This window comes from Spea bombifrons, chromosome 2 (genome assembly GCF_027358695.1).
Source record: "Spea bombifrons isolate aSpeBom1 chromosome 2, aSpeBom1.2.pri, whole genome shotgun sequence".
Lineage (NCBI taxonomy): Eukaryota > Metazoa > Chordata > Amphibia > Anura > Pelobatidae > Spea > Spea bombifrons.
Window position 1 is genome coordinate 67,453,200 of NC_071088.1, and position 22,394 is coordinate 67,475,593.

The following is a 22,394-nucleotide window of genomic DNA, read 5'->3' on the forward strand; positions in this document are numbered from 1 at the left end:
GCAATATCTCCTACACTGGAGACAGAAAATATTTTTCAGGCCTCATATTGACCTAGACTAACTTTTCTTTCCGTGTTATGGATGACATAAGCATTATCATGTAACAGTTATTCAGTTTGGACAGTGGGCTACTGTCTGCTCCTTGGCCTTCCACAGAAGTAGCTGTAATGACTTTTTGAGTGTAGGAAATAAATTATGTGTGTTTTTCCCTGTTTTTAAATGCAGCAATTAAGAGAATCGGTGTCCGAGCATAAGCCACATATTGACAAGCTTCTAAAGATCGGGCCTCACCTCTGCGAGCTGAATCCTGAAGAAGGTGCTGGTGTTCAGGAGAAGTACAGCACTTCAGAGAAGATGTACCTTGGCATTAAGGAGGACGTACGGAAGATAGCCATGGCTCTTGATGATGCTGTGGCACAAGCGGCTCAGGTATATGACCTTGTGCGGGATATTTGCATTATTCCACTGAAGTAGTTATAATGCCTTTGCATAACTAAAGCTGCATATACAGTTTTGGAACAGTCCTGACATTTAGGATATTTCAATATAATTGGTTAGCAATTTTAACACAATAAAGGTATTTATGATAACATTTTCATGATACATTTTGTGATAAAACATTTGATCAGATGCTGTCTTAAACCCATGGTAAACTCATGCATAAGCCTTTAGTGAACATTCTCCGTCATTTAAGCAAGTTCTAGCCAGACCTGTGAAGTCCTGCAGGAGGAAGTGCAGGTGTTTGTTTTTTTATTTGGGATAAGTAGGGAATAAAATGTGGAACATTTTCAGTGTTCTCTGCTTCCTTTTGCATGGTTTTGCATTTGCTTTACATTTTTGTTTTATTTTTTAATACCTTTTGGAGTTTTTGCATGTGTTTTTTTTGTCACAAAACATTGCCCCTCCCTAGTCTAAACACATTAAAGGTACAGAAAGTCTTCCCAAAGACATTGAGGTTATATCAGGGTACGTTTAGCAGAGACATAACGAGTGCTATCTGCTTTCTCTGTGATCTGTTTGCCGTTGCTTCCACATCCCCATACTCCAGATGTTTGTGTTTTCACTATCATTTTGGTCGTGCTATTTGCATTGTTTAGATGTTGTGGTTCGTGTTGCACTAACTCCCCGTCATCTCTCCTCTCATGTCACGTCACCTCCCCTTCCTTGTGGAATGTGTTAACTTTGTTGTGCTGCCACGATAACACGTGCCTGTCGGCTTGACTTCTCTGCATTTCAGATTGGCGAGGTAAGTGGTAACCTGCTTGTTTAGTTTCTCATCTCATAACCTCGCCACTCACTGCTGGGGTGATATTTTCGTGTCATGCGTTCCAGTTGAATCCTCCTAACCCAAGTCAAATTCTTCCTTCCGCCTTTTCCAGTTCCATGACAAGATTGGGCCCATGCTGGAGACTCTCGAGGGCATGGCATCCCGCCTATGTATGCCCCCACTTATCCCAGCCGAGGTGGAGAAGATTCGGGACTGTATCAGCGAAAACAAGAACTCTCTTATGGAGCTTGAGAAATTGCAACCTTCATTTGAGGCTCTTAAACATCGAGGGGAAGAGCTGATTAGCCGCTCACAGGGAGCAGATATGGATCCAGCTGTCAAAGGTTGGCAGGTTCTTTACCTCATGCTGTGTGGCAGATTTATGTGTTCAAACTTGTCTGATACAGTACCTTCCACTAACTATGTGGCACCGTTGGTAAATATGAGTAAAGGCTGCGAAAATTGTTGTTCAACCTTTTGATCTTTTTTCAAACAATACAAAAAATATAATCTGCTCTCATGGATATGAAACAATTGCAAACACAACACGGTTTTATCAACAACAAAAAATGCGTGGCACAATTATTAGCACCCTTTTAGTGAATATTTAGTCCTAGCTCCCTTTTGCCAAGATAATAGCTCTCAGTCTTCTCCTATAATGCCTGATGCGGTTGGAGAATACATGGCAAGGGATCTGAGGCCATTCCTCCATACAGAATCTCTCCACATTCCACAATTTCAAGGTTGACGCTGGTGGACTCTCTTCAGTTTAGTTTAATATCTGGTATTTGGTAGAGTCCATGATGCTGTATATCCTAAGAAAAACTTCCAGGTCCTCTAGCAGATAAGAAACCCCAAAACATCAGAGCCACCACCATATGTACTTTTCCATATGGCCAAAAAGCTGTTACTGCCGAAAAGCTCTATTTTGGTGTCATCTGACCATAGAACCCGATCCCATTTGAAGTTCCAGTAGTGTCTGGCAAACTGAAGACTGTTGAGGTTTTTATTAATTTATTTAAACTTTTTCAAACAACTTGTGGTAATGGAGGTGAAGTTATTTAGATATAGATATATATATATATATATATATATATATATATATATATATATATATATATATATATATATATAGAGAGAGAGATAGATAGATAGATAGATAGATATATATATAGATATATATAATTTTTTTTTTTTTTTTTTATAAACCCGTGTTTTGTTTGCAATTGTTTGCTATCCATGAGAGCAGAATATTTTAATAAAGACAATTATTCACATCTTTCTTTGCTCATCTTTGCCAAGGGCGCCAATATTATTATTATAAGAGCACCGTAAATGATGAGATATGGATTCAGGCATACAGATGATTCCGACGATGGTCGGTAAAATTTTTATCATAGTCCTTCAAATAATTCATTAAAAAGCTTTCCACCTAAGAAACATAATATAAATCCCTTAAAATGACAAAAGACAATGGCATTTTGAAAAAACATAGCCTTGTATTTTTCATACATTTTTTTTTATAAAGTGGCATGCCTTAGCGTTTTTTCCCACGACATCAAGGTATATCAATACAGATTAATTGTGTCATTTTTAACTATATACAAAATGCCTTTCCTCTCCTTGTTACTTTTTCAGACATCCAGGATAAATTGGACCAGTTAGTGTTTTTCTGGGAAGATATCAAAGCTCGTGCAGAGGAGAGGGAGATGAAATTTCTTGACGTGCTTGAGCTTGCAGAGAAGTTTTGGTTGGATATGGGCTCGATACTAACTACCATCAAGGACACCTATGATATTGTCCATGACCTGGAGAGTCCTGGTATAGACCCGTCGATGATCAAGCAGCAGATTGAGGCCGCAGATGTACGCTGCTTCTTAAAAATTTATTTACGCTACATTTTGTTTAATTTTCCTGTGGACTAATCTGATATTTCATGCTTTTAGACTATTAAGGAAGAGACTGACGGACTTCATGAGGAACTCGAGTTTATTAGAATCCTTGGAGCCGATCTGATTTTTGCCTGTGGAGAGACAGAAAAACCAGAAGTGAAGAAAAGCATTGATGAGGTGGAATATACATTTGCGTTTTCCTCTTTGATTTCTTCCACTGCCCTGTTTATGAGATTATGTACCCCAAGCTCTCTTTTTCTGGTGCCTCTGCTTATACGAGCTCTGTTTTCATGTCTTCATTTTGTTCAATCTTGTTTAACAGATGAACAATGCTTGGGAAAACTTGAAGAAAACGTGGTCTGAGCGTTTGGAAAAGCTCAGGGATGCAATGGCCGATTCTGTCCAATATCAGGACACTTTACAGGTTAGCCACTAGATCAGTCATGATATACCTAAGTAAATACTGTCTGGAAATAAACTGGTAACACGTGGAGATATTTCTGTATACGTTAATTACTAGATCTTCTCTCTGTATTCTAGGCAATGTTTGACTGGCTGGATAATGCAGTTATTAAACTCTGTGATATGCCACCTGTTGGGACTGATATTAATACGGTGAAAGAACAGATCAATGAAATGAAGGTGAGATGTGTTTTCCCAACTATAGGTAATGTGCAGTGTGTTTGGTAGATTGCTTGCATTGTTTAGGACACGCGCCTAATGCTTTCTTGTCTGTGGCCCTGCTTTCCTAGGAATTTAAGGTGGAGGTTTACCAGCAGCAAATTGAAATGGAAAAGCTAAACCACCAGGGGGAGTTGATGCTGAAGAAAGCAATTGATGATACAGATAGAGACATTATCAAGGGGCCCCTGACTGAACTGAAACATCTGTGGGAAAACCTGGGAGAGAAGATAACACACAGACAGGTAGAGGACGTGCAGAAGTGGGACGCTTGCACATATGTGGCAGGCGTTTGGTTTCATGTGTTCATATTTACAAATTCTTGTTCCACAGCACAAACTGGAAGCTGCCCTGTTAGCGCTGGGTCAGTTTCAACATGCTCTAGCTGAAGTAATGTCCTGGCTGACCCATACACATGAGCTACTGGATGCCCAAAAACCCATCAGCGGAGACCCCAAGGTCATTGAAGTGGAACTTGCAAAGCATCATGTAAGTAGGGAGAAGACGATGTCCTAAGATTTTGATGGATAGCCATGTCACCTAAAATGGATGGTAGTTAGAATAATATTTAATCATGCAGACTGACTTGGCAATGGAGAAAACACCCTGTAATTAACATGAGATTATCCAGAACGTTTGCACATTTAGTACAGCGTAAATTAAGGTTTATGCACGCCTTAAAGCCGCCACATGCAGAGAGTCCAATACAGAAACGGTGTTTCCAGTATAGAAGAAGAAAAAAACGTGCTCTGCATGCTGTAACTTTGTGTTTGCCCATTAGTGTCTGAATCATTTTAGACACAATTACATTTATTGATACATTACAATATTTATATGTTATCACTTCTAGGTGCTGAAGAATGATGTGCTCGCCCACCAAAGCACAGTAAAAACTGTAAACAAAGCCGGGAATGAACTGGTGGAGTCCAGCGCTGGAGATGACGCCAACAGCCTGAAGATCCGACTTGAGACATTTAACCAGTTATGGGAATCTCTTCTCCAGAAGACAGAGGAGAGGGAGCAACAGCTGGACATGGCTCTACAGCAGGTTTGTGCTTAAAAAAAGGCATTACAGTTTCTTATTGATGTTTATCATTGGATTTGATCTAATTTCTGGCTTTTTTGTATCTGTCCAAACAGGCTGAAGGCTTCACTGGGGAGATTGAAGAATTCCTCCAGTGGCAGAATAGACTAGAAAGCCAGCTCTCTACAACGAAAGCCACCGGTGGACTTCCAGAGACAGCACGAGAGCAGCTACAAGTGCACATGGTGAGGACCTTTTTTCTTTTTATTGTGTGTTCGTACACTTATTGATTTAGCTTGGTTTGCAAGGAAAACAGTCTAGTTACACGGATTTGTAAATACGTTTACTTTGCAAAGCTAACAGGTCAAGAAATTATTACACGTATAAGTGGATGTGGTGTTATTGCCTGTGCAGGTAAGTTTACTAAACTGTGTGCAAAGGGGCCAAAAAAAAAGATTTGGACAAATCTTTTGGTTCGTTTTTGTCCCATTCGTTTTTGGGCAATACATTTTGTTCCCTGCACCTTGGTCCGGCTGAAAGGAATTTGTTGCCCGTTGCCCACATTCACTCATTCTCGTTCACTCTTTCTCACACACTCTTTAAATGTTTCTCTACTTTTTCTACTGATCACTTCCGCTTCCATATCTTCATCTTCTCTCTGTATATTCTATCTTCGTTCACATCTCCGCGGACATAACCCAGCAGGAACCGCCAAATTTTTGCCCTAACTTGAACTCGGGGCAATATGGCGAGGCTTGCGGTGATGCTGGTGGGCCCATGAGAATTCTCACCTTTTTACTTTAAGTTCATCTGATTCGTGGGGTGTTTGGCCTTGTTTTCAGGACTTTACCAAAATTCTATAAATTTGCTTTTCGTACTAATCCGAATGCGCAAGTCTGCTAAACGTCTGCACTTTTACTGTATTTCTTTAATTACCTAATGGATTTTCATTGGTATATAAAGAAATTTGTAAAAATTGTTTAATTCCCTGCCAATTCAATGTCTTCAGTGGTAATTTTTAGGAGCGTCAGGTCGGCATCCTGGTTCCCATTTGCAGTGTTTCCATTTTAATTCCATCGCTACCTTTCCCTGCATGGAATGCCCAACACCTTTGCAGACATAACCTGGCAAGAGATGTGTGTGGGAAAATCTTTGCATTGGACCCACATGCATGGGACTTTAGTGACTTCATTCAAACCTTGCTGCAGAAGGCAGTAAGCATCCAATTCTCAACCTATAATGTATCATGCCTCATTACACTTGTTTTTTGTTTTTTTTTTTTATTTCAAAGGAATTGTATGAAGATTTTAAAGCACATGAGGAACTCTTCAAACAACTACTAGACAAGGGGCATATAATGCTTCTGAGCAAGGACGATGCAGTGGGCTCTATCACAGAGCAGAATGTGTCTTTACTCAAACGAAAGTGGCAGTCCATTGCGAATAAAGTAGAAGAGAGAAAGGTGAGCACAGGGTGTGCAGTGTAATGTCCTGAAGGGGCAGATCAAGATGTGACTGGATTTTATACCCTTTCTTCCTTTAAGAAACCATGATTTATCTGGCCCAGGCATCTGATATTTTGTAATGATCGTGCCATGTATAATCAGTCTCTGCAGAAATCTGACCCAAACATTGCTATTCAGAAATCAGATCCCTAATCAACTAATCAGTGATGGTTCACTGCTCTTACCCAGCCATATGTTTTGCTTGACAAATATTTTTACTCAGGTGAAACTTGAAGAAGCACTTGTTCTGGCAACAGATTTCCAGAATTTCTTACAAGAGTTCATTAACTGGCTAACACAAGCTGAACAAAGTCTAAATATTGCACCTCCCCCAAGTCTCATCTTGGACACCGTCCTTTTCCAGATTGATGAACACAAGGTTAGTTATTTAACTTGCGAGTAATATCCCCCTCTTGTTTTCTTTTAAATTAAATGTTTAGAATTATATTTGTGCTTGTTTTTAAACTTCTCAGATTTTTGTGAATGAAGTCAACGTCCATCGTGAGCAAATCATAGAGTTGGACAAAACAGGGAACCAATTAAAGTTCCTCAGCCAGAAACAGGATGTGGTCTTGATAAAGAATCTGCTACTTAGTGTCCAGTCTCGATGGGAAAAAGTTGTTCAACGTTCAGTGGAGAGAGGGCGATCATTGGATGATGCCCGAAAAAGAGCCAAACAGGTATGTTTTAAAAATTAAAAAAACAGCAATGATATATATATGTGTGTATGTATGTTTATGGTCACATTACTTTGTTGGCTGTTTTCTCTTAGCTTAGGCTGTCAGATCCGACTAATAGGTGTCATACAGCTCATGAATGTTTCTTACTTTTTTCATGAGTCTCTCTGTAAATTTTAGTTCCATGAAGCCTGGAAAAAGTTGATTGACTGGCTGGAAGAAGCCGAGAATCACCTGGACTCAGATATGGAAATCTCCAATGATCCAGACAAGATCAAACTACAGCTGACTAAGCACAAGGTAAGGTCATGTTCACCGTTACTCCTCTGCGTGTCATATCTGTTCCGTACAAGGTGTGACAGCATTAATCACATTTAGAGTATAGGTGATTATGTACCTAGGTCAGCGAGTGTTCACCTGTAATTCATAACACATTACTGTCTAGGTTAGAGCATGTTTTGTTCATTTGCGTTAATAAGTTGTTGTTCTCACATACACTACAGGAATTCCAGAAAACATTAGGCAGTAAACAGCCAGTATATGACACCACTGTCAGGACCGGACGTTCGTTAAAAGAAAAAGCTTTGTTGAGCGATGATGTCCAGAAACTTGATCACCTCTTAGGAGAAGTGAGAGACAAATGGGATACAGTGTGTGGAAAATCTGTGGAAAGGTAATTTTTAAATTGATTCAACTAAGCTACTGGTTGGAAGTTTGCATGGATCATTTTTGGCTGTCATGTGTTGAGCGGTGGTAATAACTGTATTTTAATTACGTTTTTTTTACCTCCAAAGTAATTAAGACTACTTTGTTTTGGACATTGTGTCATTGACTTTGTTTTCATGAAGTCACAGATGTTGGGCTTGTTCAGCTACTGGTTTTCATTTCACAAGGCTCTATGTTTATATCCTTGCAGGCAACACAAGCTGGAGGAAGCTCTGCTTTTCTCAGGCCAGTTCATGGATGCTCTGCAGGCCCTTGTCGATTGGCTCTACAAAGTGGAGCCGCAGCTAGCAGAAGACCAACCTGTACATGGAGATTTAGACCTCGTGATGAATCTGATGGATGCTCATAAAGTAAGAATATACTGACGGAGACTTGTGTGACGAATTGATGGGAATTATTAATTACATTGTTTTTTTAATGCTATGAGTTAATTACACTTTAAATGCTACAGTTGTTGATGTCCTTGTGAGTTAATTACTGGTATAGGTGCTAATAACTTGCTATTTGCAGGTTTTCCAAAAAGAACTTGGCAAGAGAACCAGTAGCGTTCAAGCCGTGAAACGCTCTGCTAGAGAACTACTGGAAAGCAGCAGAGAGGACACCACTTGGGTCAAAGTTCAGCTTCAAGAACTTAGTACACGATGGGACACCGTCTGCAAATTGTCAGTGTCCAAACAAACCCGTCTTGAACAAGCCCTGAAACAGGTGGGGAAGCATACATTTTAATAGTTGCAATTAAGGATTGTTCAAAATTTACTGGACTAAAAAAACATTACAGTTTATTAAAAAAGCACCTACAATAAAATTGTTAACTGTATTAAAAAAAAATGGGTTTTTATAGAAATCGGTGATCATATCAGTAGTTTTTATACTGGAGATTTTTTTATCAGATTAATTTGGGGTTAGTAAAGAATTTTTTTATTATTCCATTAGTGAATTGGGGTTTGGGTTAGTTTAGTAAGTTGAGTGATTCGGTGTAAGTTTAGTTAGTGAAAAATTTTACGTTGATATTTTAGTCTTATTGTTTGATGGACATTAGCTAATGTTCCCTCATACAGGGGGAATTTGCCTCCCATTTTGGTTTTGGACTGCCCTTTGGGTAGGATCAGGCTGGTATGATGAAAATTTTCCTCTGCAATGCACAAGAGAGCTAAACTTTGAGATGCTCCCAAGCGGTGACGTACTGTAGGACAGGCTGTGTAAAGCGTGCTAGTATGCCTGTAGGTTATACCTGAGCTTGTCTAGTTTTCAAAGGGTTATTGTGTTGAAGAAATGCATTGTGCTACTGAAGTTAGTTTATGAAAAATGGAAAAAAATTAATCTTACCACAATCTTAGCTTAGATTGGCAGTAAAATGTCTGCATAAACGTCCCAAAACACTCTGATTTATTTTTCTGAAGTCTAACGCCACACACACAGCATATCAGTGTAGTTTGGTGTATAGTTTGCATTGCTTCATATTTGGCACGTAATTGTAAAATAGTTTTAAATCCTTGGCATATGAGGAGTTTCCAAAATCAAGACAGGTAAATTAATATATTAGAACTATTAGTTCATTGGCACAGTGTGTATAATTAACAATGGGTAAAACAATTTTTTGTTAGCGTTTATAAATAAGAATGAGAGCAGAAAAAATGAATTAGTTAATAAAAAGATTTCCAAAACGCTGAGACTTCTTGCCTCCTTGTGTGTAGGTCCTAGTGTAAGATACCTGCATCCTTCTTCGGTTGTTACTTTATCAGTGTGTCTTTACGTTCCAGGCTGAAGAGTTCCGTAACACGGTCCATATGCTGCTGGAGTGGCTTTCCGAAGCAGAGCAGACGCTGCGTTTCAGGGGAGCGTTACCTGACGATGCAGAATCTTTGCAGTCTCTCATTGATGTTCATAAGGTCTGGTTCTAAAAGCATTTACGGAACTAAACAATCCATGCTAGAATTGTAGATGTTATCCACTAGTCACTTGTGTTTACTCAGAATATTTATTTTCATTTCCCAGGAGTTCATGAAGAAAGTGGAAGAAAAACACATAGATGTCAATACTGCAGTCAGTATGGGAGAGGGGATTCTGACTGTGTGTCATCCAGATTGTATCACCACCATCAAACACTGGATAACTATTATACGTGCGCGATTCGAGGAGGTCAGTCTACTCTAGATACTGTATAAGATGGAACAGAAGTTGTACAAAATCTGCTTTATTAGTCTGCAAACAGAAACACAAGTGATATGCATACACAATTTGACATTTATGATTTATGGAAATGTCCACCAAAAAACAGTAATATCAGCAGGCTCTTTGGTTGCAAAATTTAGACCTTGCTGTGTGGTGTCTGCAAGCCCCCTTATATATTTTATATTTCTGTCGTGACTTTAACATTTTTTTTTCTCCGAAGGTGTTGTCACATTTTGGCAATTTTTCCTAGTATATTTGGAGTATTGCTAAGGGAATACTGGATGTTCTAGGCCCTGAATCCTTACATGCTACATGTAGGAATTGTGATAATCTTTGCTCACGTTTAAGCACAGGCATAACATATATTTGTGTGTTGTATGTATATACACATACACACACACACACTACTATACAAACGGCTTAGACAGGTGTGAAAAAACACTATAAAGTAAGAATGCTTTCAAAACTACAATCGTTTATTTTTTCATTTAACAAAATTCACAGTGAGTGAAGAACAATCTAAAACAAATCAACAAATCAAAGTGTACCTAACAAGAATTAATGCTGTTTTGAAGGCAAAGGTTGTTCACACTATGGATTATTTTAGATGCTGTCTTATTTTAGGGTTATCTTGCCATCAAAAAACTGAAAATGCTTCCAAAGCGCGCATAGAAGGAAAAAGCCCAGTCTGGGGAAAAAAGTGAAATAAAATAAAAAAGAGTGATAAAACATTTTTAGATACATAAACGAGAAAACGTAAAGCAAGCATTAGTTAATTTAAAAACAAAAGGAAGGTATGTAGAAGAGGATAAAGGTCTAGGTGACTGCCTGTGAATATTTGTGTTAGTTTTTCCAGATGAAAATGAAGGGACCTCAGAGTAAAAAAAAAAATAGTTTGAGTTTATCGAGAAAGGGGTTCCACTTCATCTCTCTAAAGCATAGACAAATAAGTCAATGGAAAAAAAAACAAATAAATAACAATAAGTGTAAATTAAAGTGCAACTTATAACACACCTCGTGAAAAAAACACTCTAAATTTCGACTCAAATAATACAAATAAACATTAAAAGTGTAAGCGCACATGCCCCAATACACAACCTTAGAGTATATCTGTTTATATATAGATATACTTGCATAGTACTTGCGTAGTTTAGACCTCTCTTTTAGCCCTGTAAATTGAGACATGGAGAGATCATAGTGTAACCCATAAATGCAGTTATGATTGTAATGGGGTATAGAAAAGACTCACATGAGATAGAGCCGTGAACAGGATGCCTTCCTTCTGAACCCACTCCAGGCAGTATCCACACAGTTCTTTTCTCTGGATTCTTTTATTAAAATAAGGAGAACTGGGTAGAAAAACCTATATTTCCCCAAATATAAAAAAAAAATATACAAGGCTATCCTAGATGGAACTAGGTGGACTAAGAAAGTAGGCTGCATAGTTCTTATCTGCCGACACATTCTAGGTTTCTACGTAATATGGTCTGTTTTACTTATTATGTTTTAAGGTGCTAACATGGGGGAACCAGCATCAGCAAAGGCTACAGACTGCCCTCTCTGAGCTACTAGCCAATTCTGATCTTCTGGATGAGCTGTTATCTTGGATACAATGGGCTGAGACTACCCTAATCCAAAGAGATCAGGAGCCAATGCCTCAGAACCTTGAACAGGTCAAGGCTTTGATAAGTGAACACCAGGTGAGTTTGCCCCAAAAAACCCAAAAACGGCAGTAAGTGAGTTGTATTGTTTCTTATATTTTATGAATCAATAGGCAAGATGTTAATGCTGTCTATAGATTGTGAATATTTTCACGTAGTGTTATTTTAGTAAATAACAGACTGAAAAATATGTGTTCATGTTTCCATTAAGATTACCTGTTATTGAAACTCAATGTCTTTAACAATAAAGTCTTTAACAATAAAAATCATGCGATTTATCAACACCTGTCCTCCTGAAACATTGTTTCCTTATAAAGTTGATGAGAAAACACCCACTTTTTTACTCACGTTTTCTCGCACCCACTCTTAATCAAGCTGTCTCAATGTCATCTTCATTCTCTGCGCCTGTGTCCCTGTCTCCTTTCCCGCAGCTCCTCCACTTTTCTTGACTCTCCTTGATCTTCTTTCTTCAGTCCCTTCTCCCCATGTCTTTTTTTCTTTGTCCGTTTTCCCATGAACCTGGCCTCCCGGTGAACTTCCACAAAAGGGCAGAGCCTCTTGGCGCACCCTCTATCTCAACGGGAGAAACGGGGGAGAGGCTGCCCCCGTGACTGCTGTTTTTCAGAAGTGCTCCGGGAGGCTTGTTTCAAAGAGAATTGGGTGAAGAATGAAGACACAAGGAGAAGTGCGCAACAAGGAAATTTGGTTATAAGTTGTTTTACTTTTAAGTCGCAGTTTCCAAGGCCTTCTAGACGGTTAAGGAAGGGCTGGCTGCATAAAATTATACTGTAAATGTAACACTGTTGCTCAGAAGCTGTTAAACTAAATCTCTGTATGATGTGTCTGCAAGGCATTCATGGAAGAAATGACTCAGAAACAACCAGATGTGGATAAGGTGACAAAGACGTACAAGAGGAAGACAACAGATCCCAACCATGCGTCCTTCAATGATAAATCACGAAGCAGTGAGTCCTGGCTCCCTCCCCGTGTGCTCTGTGTATAATTGTGTAGTGTTATGTTCATGACAGATCTCATGCTATTTCTGCCAGTAGATCAATAATCTCTGTGTGCTGTGGTATTAATTGAAGGCTGTTAGTGGAAGTTCTAGTCTTGTGTTCCAGGATTGAGGCAGATACACTTATTATCTAGGATAATGAATATATGTAACGTATTGCTGTCTTGCCAGGGAAAGCATCCACACAACCCACCCCTCCAGCTCTCCTGCCTCTCTCTCAGTCTGAGACCAAGAACCCAAGAATTAACCAACTCTCTGCACGATGGCAACAAGTTTGGCTCCTAGCGCTTGAGAGACAGAGAAAACTCAATGATGCTCTTGATAGACTGGAGGAGGTAAGGAGTCACTGATGCACATGTATATGAAAACCAACTCATTTAGTTATGATATTTGGTGGTTTGAGATTTGTAATGTCTAATTTCCTAGTATTCTACGTGACTGAGATTGCCTTACCACAGGATAGACTGTCTGAGCTAAGATTTAATTCTGTTTTGTAGCTGAAGGAATTTGCAAACTTTGACTTTGACATCTGGAGAAAGAAGTATATGCGCTGGATGAATCACAAGAAGTCTCGAGTCATGGACTTCTTCAGAAGAATCGATAAGGACCAAGATGGGAAAATAACCAGACAAGAATTTATTGACGGAATATTAGCCTCCAGTGAGTAAACTTTAAGACTGTACAATGTTTCAGTATCATAATGAACACACATACAATGCTGGATACATGTATTCAATTATATGTAACTTAAAAATTACTTTTTGCATCAATACTGCCCGCATTCTGGTTACTGTTTTTCATAGAATTCCCAACAACAAAACTTGAGATGACTGCTGTAGCTGATATATTTGACCGTGATGGTGACGGATACATAGATTACTATGAGTTTGTTGCTGCCCTTCATCCAAACAAAGATGCCTACAGACCAACTACAGATGCAGACAAGATCGAGGATGAGGTAACATTTGAATCCCTTCATACTAGGCCAACACCTTCTGTAATCCTCCCCCGATTCATTCACATGGCCTTTCCTCCCTACAGGTTACAAGACAGGTGGCACAGTGTAAATGTGCAAAGAGATTCCAGGTAGAACAGATTGGAGAGAACAAATACAGGGTGAGTACATAATGCCTGAGAACTGACTTCATGCCCCTGTCAGCATCAGTGATTTGTCATAGATGGCTATATGCAGGTCTGGAAATTCCACTAGTTCACTGGGCAGTTTTTCATTGTACGTGACTTTGAGAGTTGTAGCCATTTTTCCTCCTCGTTAGTCCATATAATATTTTCCAGGCCTAGCCTTTGATATGTCCGCTGGTAACATCGGTTTTACTACGTTTACAGCTGACATTGCCAAGATTTTTGTAGCGTTTTCTGTAGTCTGTGGCGCTGCTATGTAATCAGTACGTCTGTGTTTGGGGATCACGTGCTTATAGTCAAAGAACACACCTGATTATTGTATTCCAATGTTTTTCCCGATGGTATATTAATATATGAGTGTGTAGACGGTCTCCCTTTTACCAGTAATAATAATACCAGACGTCATCCCTTTATATAAGCACTATACATTTTTATGGTCTGTGTATTTGCTGTTTGTGTTAAACTAAAGTACTCTTTCTCTCTCCCTCTACTTTTCACTTAGTTCTTCCTAGGGAACCAGGTACAGTGCATCCTGATGCTGCATCTTGCTTCCCATATAATCACCTGCTTACATACTGAACAATCGCTCTCCATCTTTTGCTGTGTTAATGTGAAATTTCCACGGTTACTGACGATTCCTTTGTGCTGTTTACGGCCAGTGTACAGACCTGACGCATGAAAGAGCACGTCAATCCAGGCCAGCTCTGAGCTCGCTGCCGCAGCGTCTGTATATCTGTGCCTGAACAGATGTGATGTAGCCGCGTTGGATGTATGAATAGCTACATCCCATTCATGGTGGTCAGTGCAGCTGATGGTTGACTGGGTCCTCTTGTAAGGGATCTAAGATAGTTTAACGGGCCTTTAGTACGCATGGCTACAGTTTTGTATCCACAGTACAGAAATAACACAAAAAAAAGTCTGTTTAAATTGACATCTCTTTTTTATTGGCTACCGGAGTTTTAGGACAATCCAAATATTTTTCAAATGATGGTCTTTGACCCGTGTAATTCCAAAACCAAAATCAACACATGACTGCCTGTCTGCTCTAAAAATGCAGGTTTCCAGGAGCAGTTAAAACAGATAGCTTAAGTTTCTATTACGCATTTGAACTTTAGTACGTATTTTTGTCTATACGCAAAGCGGCCCCTTGTGATGGAGAATAGGTGAGTGGTGGCCTGTCCCGCAGACCCTACAGGAGCCCAACAGCCTGACAGCTGCATATGCATGAGGATGTAATCATGGTGTTCATGCCAATTTGCTGTGATTTAGTAAATGGGTTGCGGTTACTCTTCTGGTACAGAGACGGTGCGGGGAAGACTAACCTCCATTTCCATGACTAATGTATCCACGGGACATGTGCTGTGTGAATGCTCCTTGCTCACACCCGATTCCCTATAGTCTGAAAAGCCTTCTCTTGCCTACTAGTAAAGCAACAGGCGGTTGATGGTCTTGATTTACCAAATATATGTAATTTTTATTGATATCTATATATGGATGGACATATCTAGATATCGATGTATAAACACCAATTAATCTGTCATGGCGCATGAGTGGGCAGATGTTTCCTGGACTTAATTATTGAAGTCAAGTGACTGACTACATCCTGGCTTTTACAGTTTGGAGACTCCCAGCAGTTGCGATTGGTTCGTATACTGCGCAGCACAGTGATGGTTCGCGTTGGCGGAGGGTGGATGGCTCTGGATGAATTTTTGGTGAAAAACGATCCTTGCCGAGGTAAGAATTTCCCCAAATGCCGAAAAATCATTTTTATCCGGAATTTTTTTTTTTTTTTTTTTTTGGCTAACCCTAATTTTGTGCACAGCTCACATTTATTTGGGTGGATATTGTGCGTTCTTTTATGCAAAATGTGTCAACAGCACATCTCAGAACATTGCTACAGCATGGATAATTATATGGTCTTTGATAGGTACCCCAAATCACTTTAATAACGTTAAATTGGGGCGAAAGAACATTTTAGGTTTGTTTGAAACTCTTTATCATGATGTCAGATGGCTCTGGACAGTTTGCCACGTACAGTCATTGACTAGCCAATGCATGCGTCTGAGCTGAAAGGCACGTGTGCTGAATTATGGAGCTGTGCTTTTCTTTCTCATTTCTGGTGGTAGGGTTTTTATTGCACGTTTAAACCCCCCATTTTGTTACATAAATGATGTTGCTTGATATGGCTGCATTGAGCTTTACCTCACACCACCTGTAATGGTTGCAAGCATTGGCTGAAGACAGCTGAACACTTTGCATGTGATCTCTTACCTACATTTCTCCCCCTGCAACTCCTTATTTCTTTCTCCTCATAGTTCACCATCCAGGGAGTAAATTAAAGAGAACGGATTCTGTCTCTTCACTAGGTTTGAATTGCCAATTCTTGCTTTGTAGAACATGCTTGTTTTTATAACCCGCAGACTTTTGTCAACATGAAAACACTACCTTTTTTCCAAATGCCGCTCTTTTTTTTTATTTTATTTTTTTAACTACCTTTAAATAACCTTTATCCAGTACTAACTCTACTTCAACTTTTTTTTGCAATCTTACCACCACATCTTTTGTGATATGCTCCTGTGTTCTCAGAACCACAAACACCGCCCTAGCTTTCCAAAGACCTACTTGATTATGTGATTCTCATACAAATTCTAACACAAATCCCAGGGTCCTGTGCTTCGTGTGCTTCTGTTATAGAGCAATACATGGAATGTTTTCTGCTCCTCTCCCACTGCTCATCGTATGTGTGCTTCGCTTACTAAAATGCAAACAGGTGCTTTTATGTTCTGTGCCGACACATGACACTGGTTTAAACTGAAGCAGTTACCTACCGGCATCCTATCAAGTAGGGCATTCGCTGGGAGATATCTCTATATATTTCAGATGCCCAGTCATGCAACCAGTTATTCATTCCTGGTTTGTGGCTCGTATGCTTATTACTATGCACCCTTTTTTCTTCCAAGTTTTTGTTTAGTTCCGAAGGAAAAAGTGGGCTAGTTAATTAGCATATAGGTATATTAAAAAATTTTTTTACGATTGCAGGAGTAACTCGGTCACACATTGGTGCTACTCTATGCAACTGTTTCAGCCGCCACCTGTGTTTCGCCCTGCAGAATGGCGTCCTAAAGCAGTTTTCTATCACGTGTCTCGATCCTTCCTTAACGCAGGCTTACGTTTGTCAAATCCATCCTTTCAGGCCACTTGGTCTGAGAAGATATATAGCCTGCCGCTAATGTATTTGCTTTTCAGTGTAGGAACCTTGGCATTCAAACTTGCTGAGCTGAGTTAGTCCGGAAGAAAAATAGCTAAATAGGTTAATGACCGGACTTATGCTTACGCTGCGAGGACCCAAATACATAACTGGAAGCTTACTGCGATGTTAACCATAAATAATTTGCTTCTTTTGCTTTATCATGAATAAACAAAATATAGCTGCTCTTAATTGGCTACAGCTAAGTAGTAATGTGTCGTGTTTTGCAACAAAATAACTTTGTGTTTCATGTTTGAACATTATATTTTCTACCGGGGGCATTCATTTTAATGCATTCTCTCTAGCACGAGGAAGGACAAATCTGGAGCTGCGGGAGAAATTCATTTTACCAGAGGGGGTGTCCCAAGGAATGACCCCCTTCCGCTCACGGGGTAGACGGTCTAAACCCTCTTCCAGGACTGCTTCCCCCACGCGCTCCAGCTCCAGCGCTAGCCAGAGTAACCACAGCTGCACATCCGTCCCATCTTCACCGGCAACTCCTGCCAGTGGATCCAAGGTAAGACATTTGGGACGCCAAGGATAACACTTTCATAAAGTTTAGCGCTCCTTTCTTGTGCTGTTTTCTGTAGCGTATGTGTGTCCCTTTTACAAAAAGTTTTATCCATGTTTAATATTTGTTCTTTGGCTTACTAATATTGTACACCTTGCTTTATACCGCAGGTGCCAATTTTCATTTATTTTCCAGTTTCTCGATTCCAAGGAACATGGAGATATAGAAAGCTTTCCAAGGTCCTAAACATGTCCAACTCTTTAGAGCTAGTGCTAGCGTTTCTATCCCAGCTTCAGTCAATAGTTTTGGAAGCTGTCTAACATTACAGAATAGTTTGTAGAAGAACAGGCTTTTCCCGTCTCCTCCTAGCCTTTTGTTGTGATCAGTTTTCTGTTTTGTTTTGTTTTTTTTTGTTTTGTCTTCTGTCATCTCATTTCTTCCTTTCTTCATCTTCATTCATTTGCCTGACCCAACTTGTGTGCCCCTAAACCTCTCACAGACGCCACTACAGCCCTCTCGCTGTTACGAGAAACCCTGGCTTGTAAACAGCAAGGCAGGCACACCTTTTAGGTGCTGCGAATTCCCAGACTTCCAGATCCCTTCACTTGAGGTAGAGTATGGTATTCGAGTCCTTGGAGATTCAACACTCTTCCCCTCCATGACCTGTGCTGCTGCTAACAACCTGCTTCCTCATTATATCTACCATTTCTGAACTAATTATTGCTTTGTAAATGGATGGTGAAATCGCCACTTACGGTTTTAGGCTATGCTACGACCTCTGATTACTTTTTTATGAATGTTTACTTTTTCTTACTAATATTTCAGAAATAAGGCATGTCACTCTTCCAAAGCTGGATTCGTCAGAAGCATATGGTGTTCTACTAATGTAACCATGGCGTGCTCTACTGTAGAATGATGCATGATTTCAAATCAATGTTGCCTTTTATAAAACTTAATTCGTACAGTTTGGAGTTTTAATTCTGAAAATAACTTTGCATGTATCACATTGAGATTAAAATCTGCTACCAAATAATCTTGTAAACGTTAAAAGCTGCTAAAAGAAAAACCTTTTGATTCAGAGGACAGCTAGAATCAAATCATGGCCATTGCCACAAAATACATTATGTTCAGCTAATTACAGCCCTCTGTCTGTTATAATATAGAGGAATAGCACTTAAACTACACCTATTTATAGTTATAACAATTATACATGCGGGTATGATATTTCATTTAAACAGAACATAATTTGAAGCATCACTGACCCTGTAGGCCTGACCCCCCCCCAGGCGGTTGCCATATGCTGTGTTATTTCCGCCCAATCTACTAGACAGATACCCTGACTCCTTATGGCACGCAATAGAACGTCGGATTACCCTTTCTGACGCTCTGATTAATGAAAGTCCACGGAGGAATGTTTATTAGCATAAAGAATCTGCTCCGTGTGATATTTAAGCTCAATTTATCACATGGCTGAAGTTCCCAGTTTGACAGATAAAGGTTTATAGGAACCAAATAAGATTAAACCAGGGTTTTGTCAATGCTCCCATACATCATTGTATAGAGCACAGTATTTTATGCAAAACGGAGATTTTTCTTCTCATGGTGCTTCCCCTTTAAGTGGGGCCATACTGAAATACCCATCTATTTGGACTGATTAGGTTTATGAGCCATATAATTGAGTCATAATGTGGGATATGAGGTCATATGGTCAAAGACCAAGATATCAGCCCTGGAAACAGCTGGTCCTCTAGCTGAATACTAATCTGCAAACTACTATCTATAAACATATTTTGTGCACTTTTTAAGGTAACGCCAGCCCAAAGCAGCAAAATGAAGAAGACGGCAATTCACACAAGTAGGTCGTCCCTCACAGGAGAGACATCCACTCCTTCTGGTGCCAAATTAAGTCGATCTGGTGAGTAATGCCATAATGCACTGCGATATTTTAAAGCTGAGCGTCCTGGCCCTTGACATGGATATCCGATGATTCCAGTTATGGTTTGACAATATGTGTAGTTTGGCGGAAAGAAGAGAGAGGGGAAATGTGATTGAGTAATGTGATTTGATAAAATGTATTTGAAATGTATGAACAAGATGTCATAATCCAAAAACTAGAGGGTCAGAGTAATGTCAGTCTCCCAACAGAAGTAGTAGAGGCTAAAACAGTGAAGGAATTTAAACATGCGTAGGATAAGTATTAAGCTATCCTGAATCTAAGACGAGACTAAGGTGTTATTAAATCTCAGTCTTAACATTGGTCAAAATGGGTAAACTAAATGAACAGAATGGCTCTTATTTGCCGTCTATGTTACTTCAACACACCTGCTCCTGGAGGCAGGGCTCAAAATGTAGTATTAAGCTGCTTTTTAAAGGTCAGTGTTAAACTAGCACGCAATACAGGAACTAACATTTTAGTAGCAATATTGGCTACCACCTCCTTGTGGTTTGAAAGCATTAGAAATGCTTGAGAAATTCAAACCAACACGAAAAGGTTATTTTTTTAGGTGAAAGAGCCCTTAAAACATATCAATTCAAGTGAACATGAAGACAGCGAGTATGTGGGCATTTTTGTCATATTAAATTAAGTTAAAAAAAAATGTATGAGGCAATGATTAGAATGATCAGCGTTTTCAGAGACTACATACATTCTGTGTATATTTTTGATTTGAAGCAATTTTCCTAAAGATAGAGTGGTATTTTGTTTCCTCTGACCAGTCTAAAATGAGCCACCACAGGTAAGGTAGAATGCATTGGGAGCCCATAAATACATGCTTGCACACAGGCAGATACAGAGTCAGGGGCTAGAATGCTCAGATCTCACTAAAATAAATATGAAAAATTGTTTTGTTTCTGTATGGGGCCCACATCGAAGAAAGGTATTCTTCTTGAATCCCATTAAAGCCAACATTGCATCTGTTGCAATGCCTGGGTCATCTGTGGAATTTTAAGATTAAGTACGGGTTTTGCCTTAATCTGAAAGAAGTGGGCATGTTGGAACAAGTGGGTAATATCTGATTTTGCAGGATTCTGTATAGGGTTAACTATTTCCATTTCTTTCCCCTTTTTTATGTCAGATCCTAAAAAGAGTACAAGCCGTGCAGGCAGTCGCACTGGAAGCCGTGCCAGCAGCAGAAGAGGAAGTGATGCTTCTGATTTTGACCTTCTGGAAACACAGTCTGCTTGTTCAGACACCTCAGAGAGCAGCGCTGCAGGAGGACCGGGGAACTCCCGTAGGGGACTGTCCAAACCTTCCAAGATCCCCACAATCTCCAAGAAAGCTTCCAGTACTCCTAAAACGCCAGGCACTAAGAGATAGTCCCCCCTCCACCCAATAGCTCGGCACAAGAATGGGGTGAACCTTAAGGTTTTCTATCAGAAACTGTACATCTGGATGTACACTTCTTCTACCGTGAGAAATTTCTACGTTCTACATGTGTAAACCAGAGAATTGTTTATAACTGCCTTATTTGTTTTCTTTTTGTATGTTACTACTTTTATGTGAATATACCTGTAGATACAAAGCCTCATTGTGTGACTTCCTTGGGAGATTCAGGGAAACAAAAAAAGGTGGCGTATACATGGATATTTGGATTCTGAGGGGTTTGATAATGCCTATTTTGTTTGATTTTTTTTTTTTAAATGGGTTTAATATCCTAGAACAACACTACTAAATTTTACTAGCGAATGCCCTCATTTGTATATGAACAGTATGTTGATAAACTGCAGAGAAGTATCATGGAGTGACAAAAGATTCTTTTTCTTAGAAGATGTAATCCTTCTGAACTGACAGCACTTGCACATCGTACTCTGACATCACTTTAAACTTAGCAAGATTCTTTAACGCATCTGCCGTTTTAAAGGACAATTAACATTGTGCATCTGGAAGCAGCCCTACATGAGACAGTAACTCCAGGCCATGGTGCAGCATAGAACTGTGCATGCTTTTCTTCTGCCATTTTGCTCTCATCCCAGGTTCAGCTGATTTCTAACTGTAAACATTTGTTTTATTTATCTGCATAGGATTTTCTTATTTATTATTTAAATGGTCATTCCACTTAGAATTTGTGTGAAATGTTCATTTCTGTAGACAAAAACTCAAGTTGTGTGTTCATATAGTGGGATTCACCAGCACCGATCCTTCCTGTCATGTGGAAGCTGGTGCCCTCTGATGGACTGACTCCGTGGAGTGGAACAGGATGGGGTGGTAGTTCTATTCTGACCAGGCTGCTGTGTGATTTGCTCAATTAGTTTGCAAAAGAAATTGATGCTGTACCAATGAACTGTTTAAAAAAGTAAATAAAACACATTTTGTATTAAAAATGCTTACAGTAATACCACCAAGTATCCATTGTGTGATTTGTCTTTTATTGGAAGGACCCAAAGTGAAACCCTGACCAGTCTCAAATATATGGTACATTGTCGTGGAGTGATGGCCTACTGTTTGGTGTTCTTATGTAATTATGCAAAACTATTATGCAATACATTTTATTGAACTGCCCTCAATTCTAGCCTAGTCTCTTTTTTTTCTATTTTCCGCTTGAGTCTGTGTTTATTCTCCCTCCATTCCGTATGTCTTTTTCTACCCGTTCTCAACTGATCTGTCTTAAGTCATCATTCTTTCCCCTAGGCTTTTTTCCATTTTACAAAGGAGCCCATCACAAAAATAAGGTACTCCTTTAATGGGCCTCACCAATCGTGTGGTCACTTGTGGAGATTGTGCTAGGAGACTTTCATGGTCAAGTAAAATGGCATCATTTGACCACAACTATTCAAACCTCACATCAATTGTTTAAGATACGGATTTCATTATGAATGTATTCAACATGGTGCAGCTCATGATGTACACTATATGAACAATAGATATGGGGACACTTTAC

At 39.5% G+C, this 22,394-nt stretch overlaps 1 protein-coding gene across 1 annotated transcript in view; it reads left to right on the forward strand.

Moving 5' to 3' along the window:
- The window catches only part of MACF1 (microtubule actin crosslinking factor 1), a 103,642-nt gene extending 81,622 nt beyond the window's left edge, over positions 1 to 22,020 (forward strand). The window contains exons 69-100 of the mRNA XM_053454613.1: positions 226 to 429; positions 1,380 to 1,611; positions 2,906 to 3,132; positions 3,214 to 3,336; positions 3,482 to 3,583; positions 3,700 to 3,801; positions 3,912 to 4,085; positions 4,174 to 4,329; positions 4,691 to 4,888; positions 4,981 to 5,109; positions 6,156 to 6,326; positions 6,592 to 6,747; positions 6,842 to 7,048; positions 7,226 to 7,345; positions 7,549 to 7,718; positions 7,962 to 8,121; positions 8,282 to 8,476; positions 9,532 to 9,660; positions 9,767 to 9,910; positions 11,455 to 11,643; positions 12,455 to 12,569; positions 12,791 to 12,954; positions 13,117 to 13,279; positions 13,423 to 13,577; positions 13,661 to 13,735; positions 14,262 to 14,279; positions 15,376 to 15,493; positions 16,075 to 16,125; positions 17,312 to 17,523; positions 18,017 to 18,127; positions 19,324 to 19,432; positions 20,592 to 22,020. Of these exons, the coding sequence (XP_053310588.1) occupies positions 226 to 429; positions 1,380 to 1,611; positions 2,906 to 3,132; positions 3,214 to 3,336; positions 3,482 to 3,583; positions 3,700 to 3,801; positions 3,912 to 4,085; positions 4,174 to 4,329; positions 4,691 to 4,888; positions 4,981 to 5,109; positions 6,156 to 6,326; positions 6,592 to 6,747; positions 6,842 to 7,048; positions 7,226 to 7,345; positions 7,549 to 7,718; positions 7,962 to 8,121; positions 8,282 to 8,476; positions 9,532 to 9,660; positions 9,767 to 9,910; positions 11,455 to 11,643; positions 12,455 to 12,569; positions 12,791 to 12,954; positions 13,117 to 13,279; positions 13,423 to 13,577; positions 13,661 to 13,735; positions 14,262 to 14,279; positions 15,376 to 15,493; positions 16,075 to 16,125; positions 17,312 to 17,523; positions 18,017 to 18,127; positions 19,324 to 19,432; positions 20,592 to 20,833 (4,821 nt within the window). The 3' untranslated portion in view covers positions 20,834 to 22,020. The remainder of the gene's footprint in view (positions 1 to 225; positions 430 to 1,379; positions 1,612 to 2,905; positions 3,133 to 3,213; positions 3,337 to 3,481; positions 3,584 to 3,699; positions 3,802 to 3,911; positions 4,086 to 4,173; positions 4,330 to 4,690; positions 4,889 to 4,980; positions 5,110 to 6,155; positions 6,327 to 6,591; positions 6,748 to 6,841; positions 7,049 to 7,225; positions 7,346 to 7,548; positions 7,719 to 7,961; positions 8,122 to 8,281; positions 8,477 to 9,531; positions 9,661 to 9,766; positions 9,911 to 11,454; positions 11,644 to 12,454; positions 12,570 to 12,790; positions 12,955 to 13,116; positions 13,280 to 13,422; positions 13,578 to 13,660; positions 13,736 to 14,261; positions 14,280 to 15,375; positions 15,494 to 16,074; positions 16,126 to 17,311; positions 17,524 to 18,016; positions 18,128 to 19,323; positions 19,433 to 20,591) is intronic.
- Positions 22,021 to 22,394: the final 374 nt, after the last annotated feature.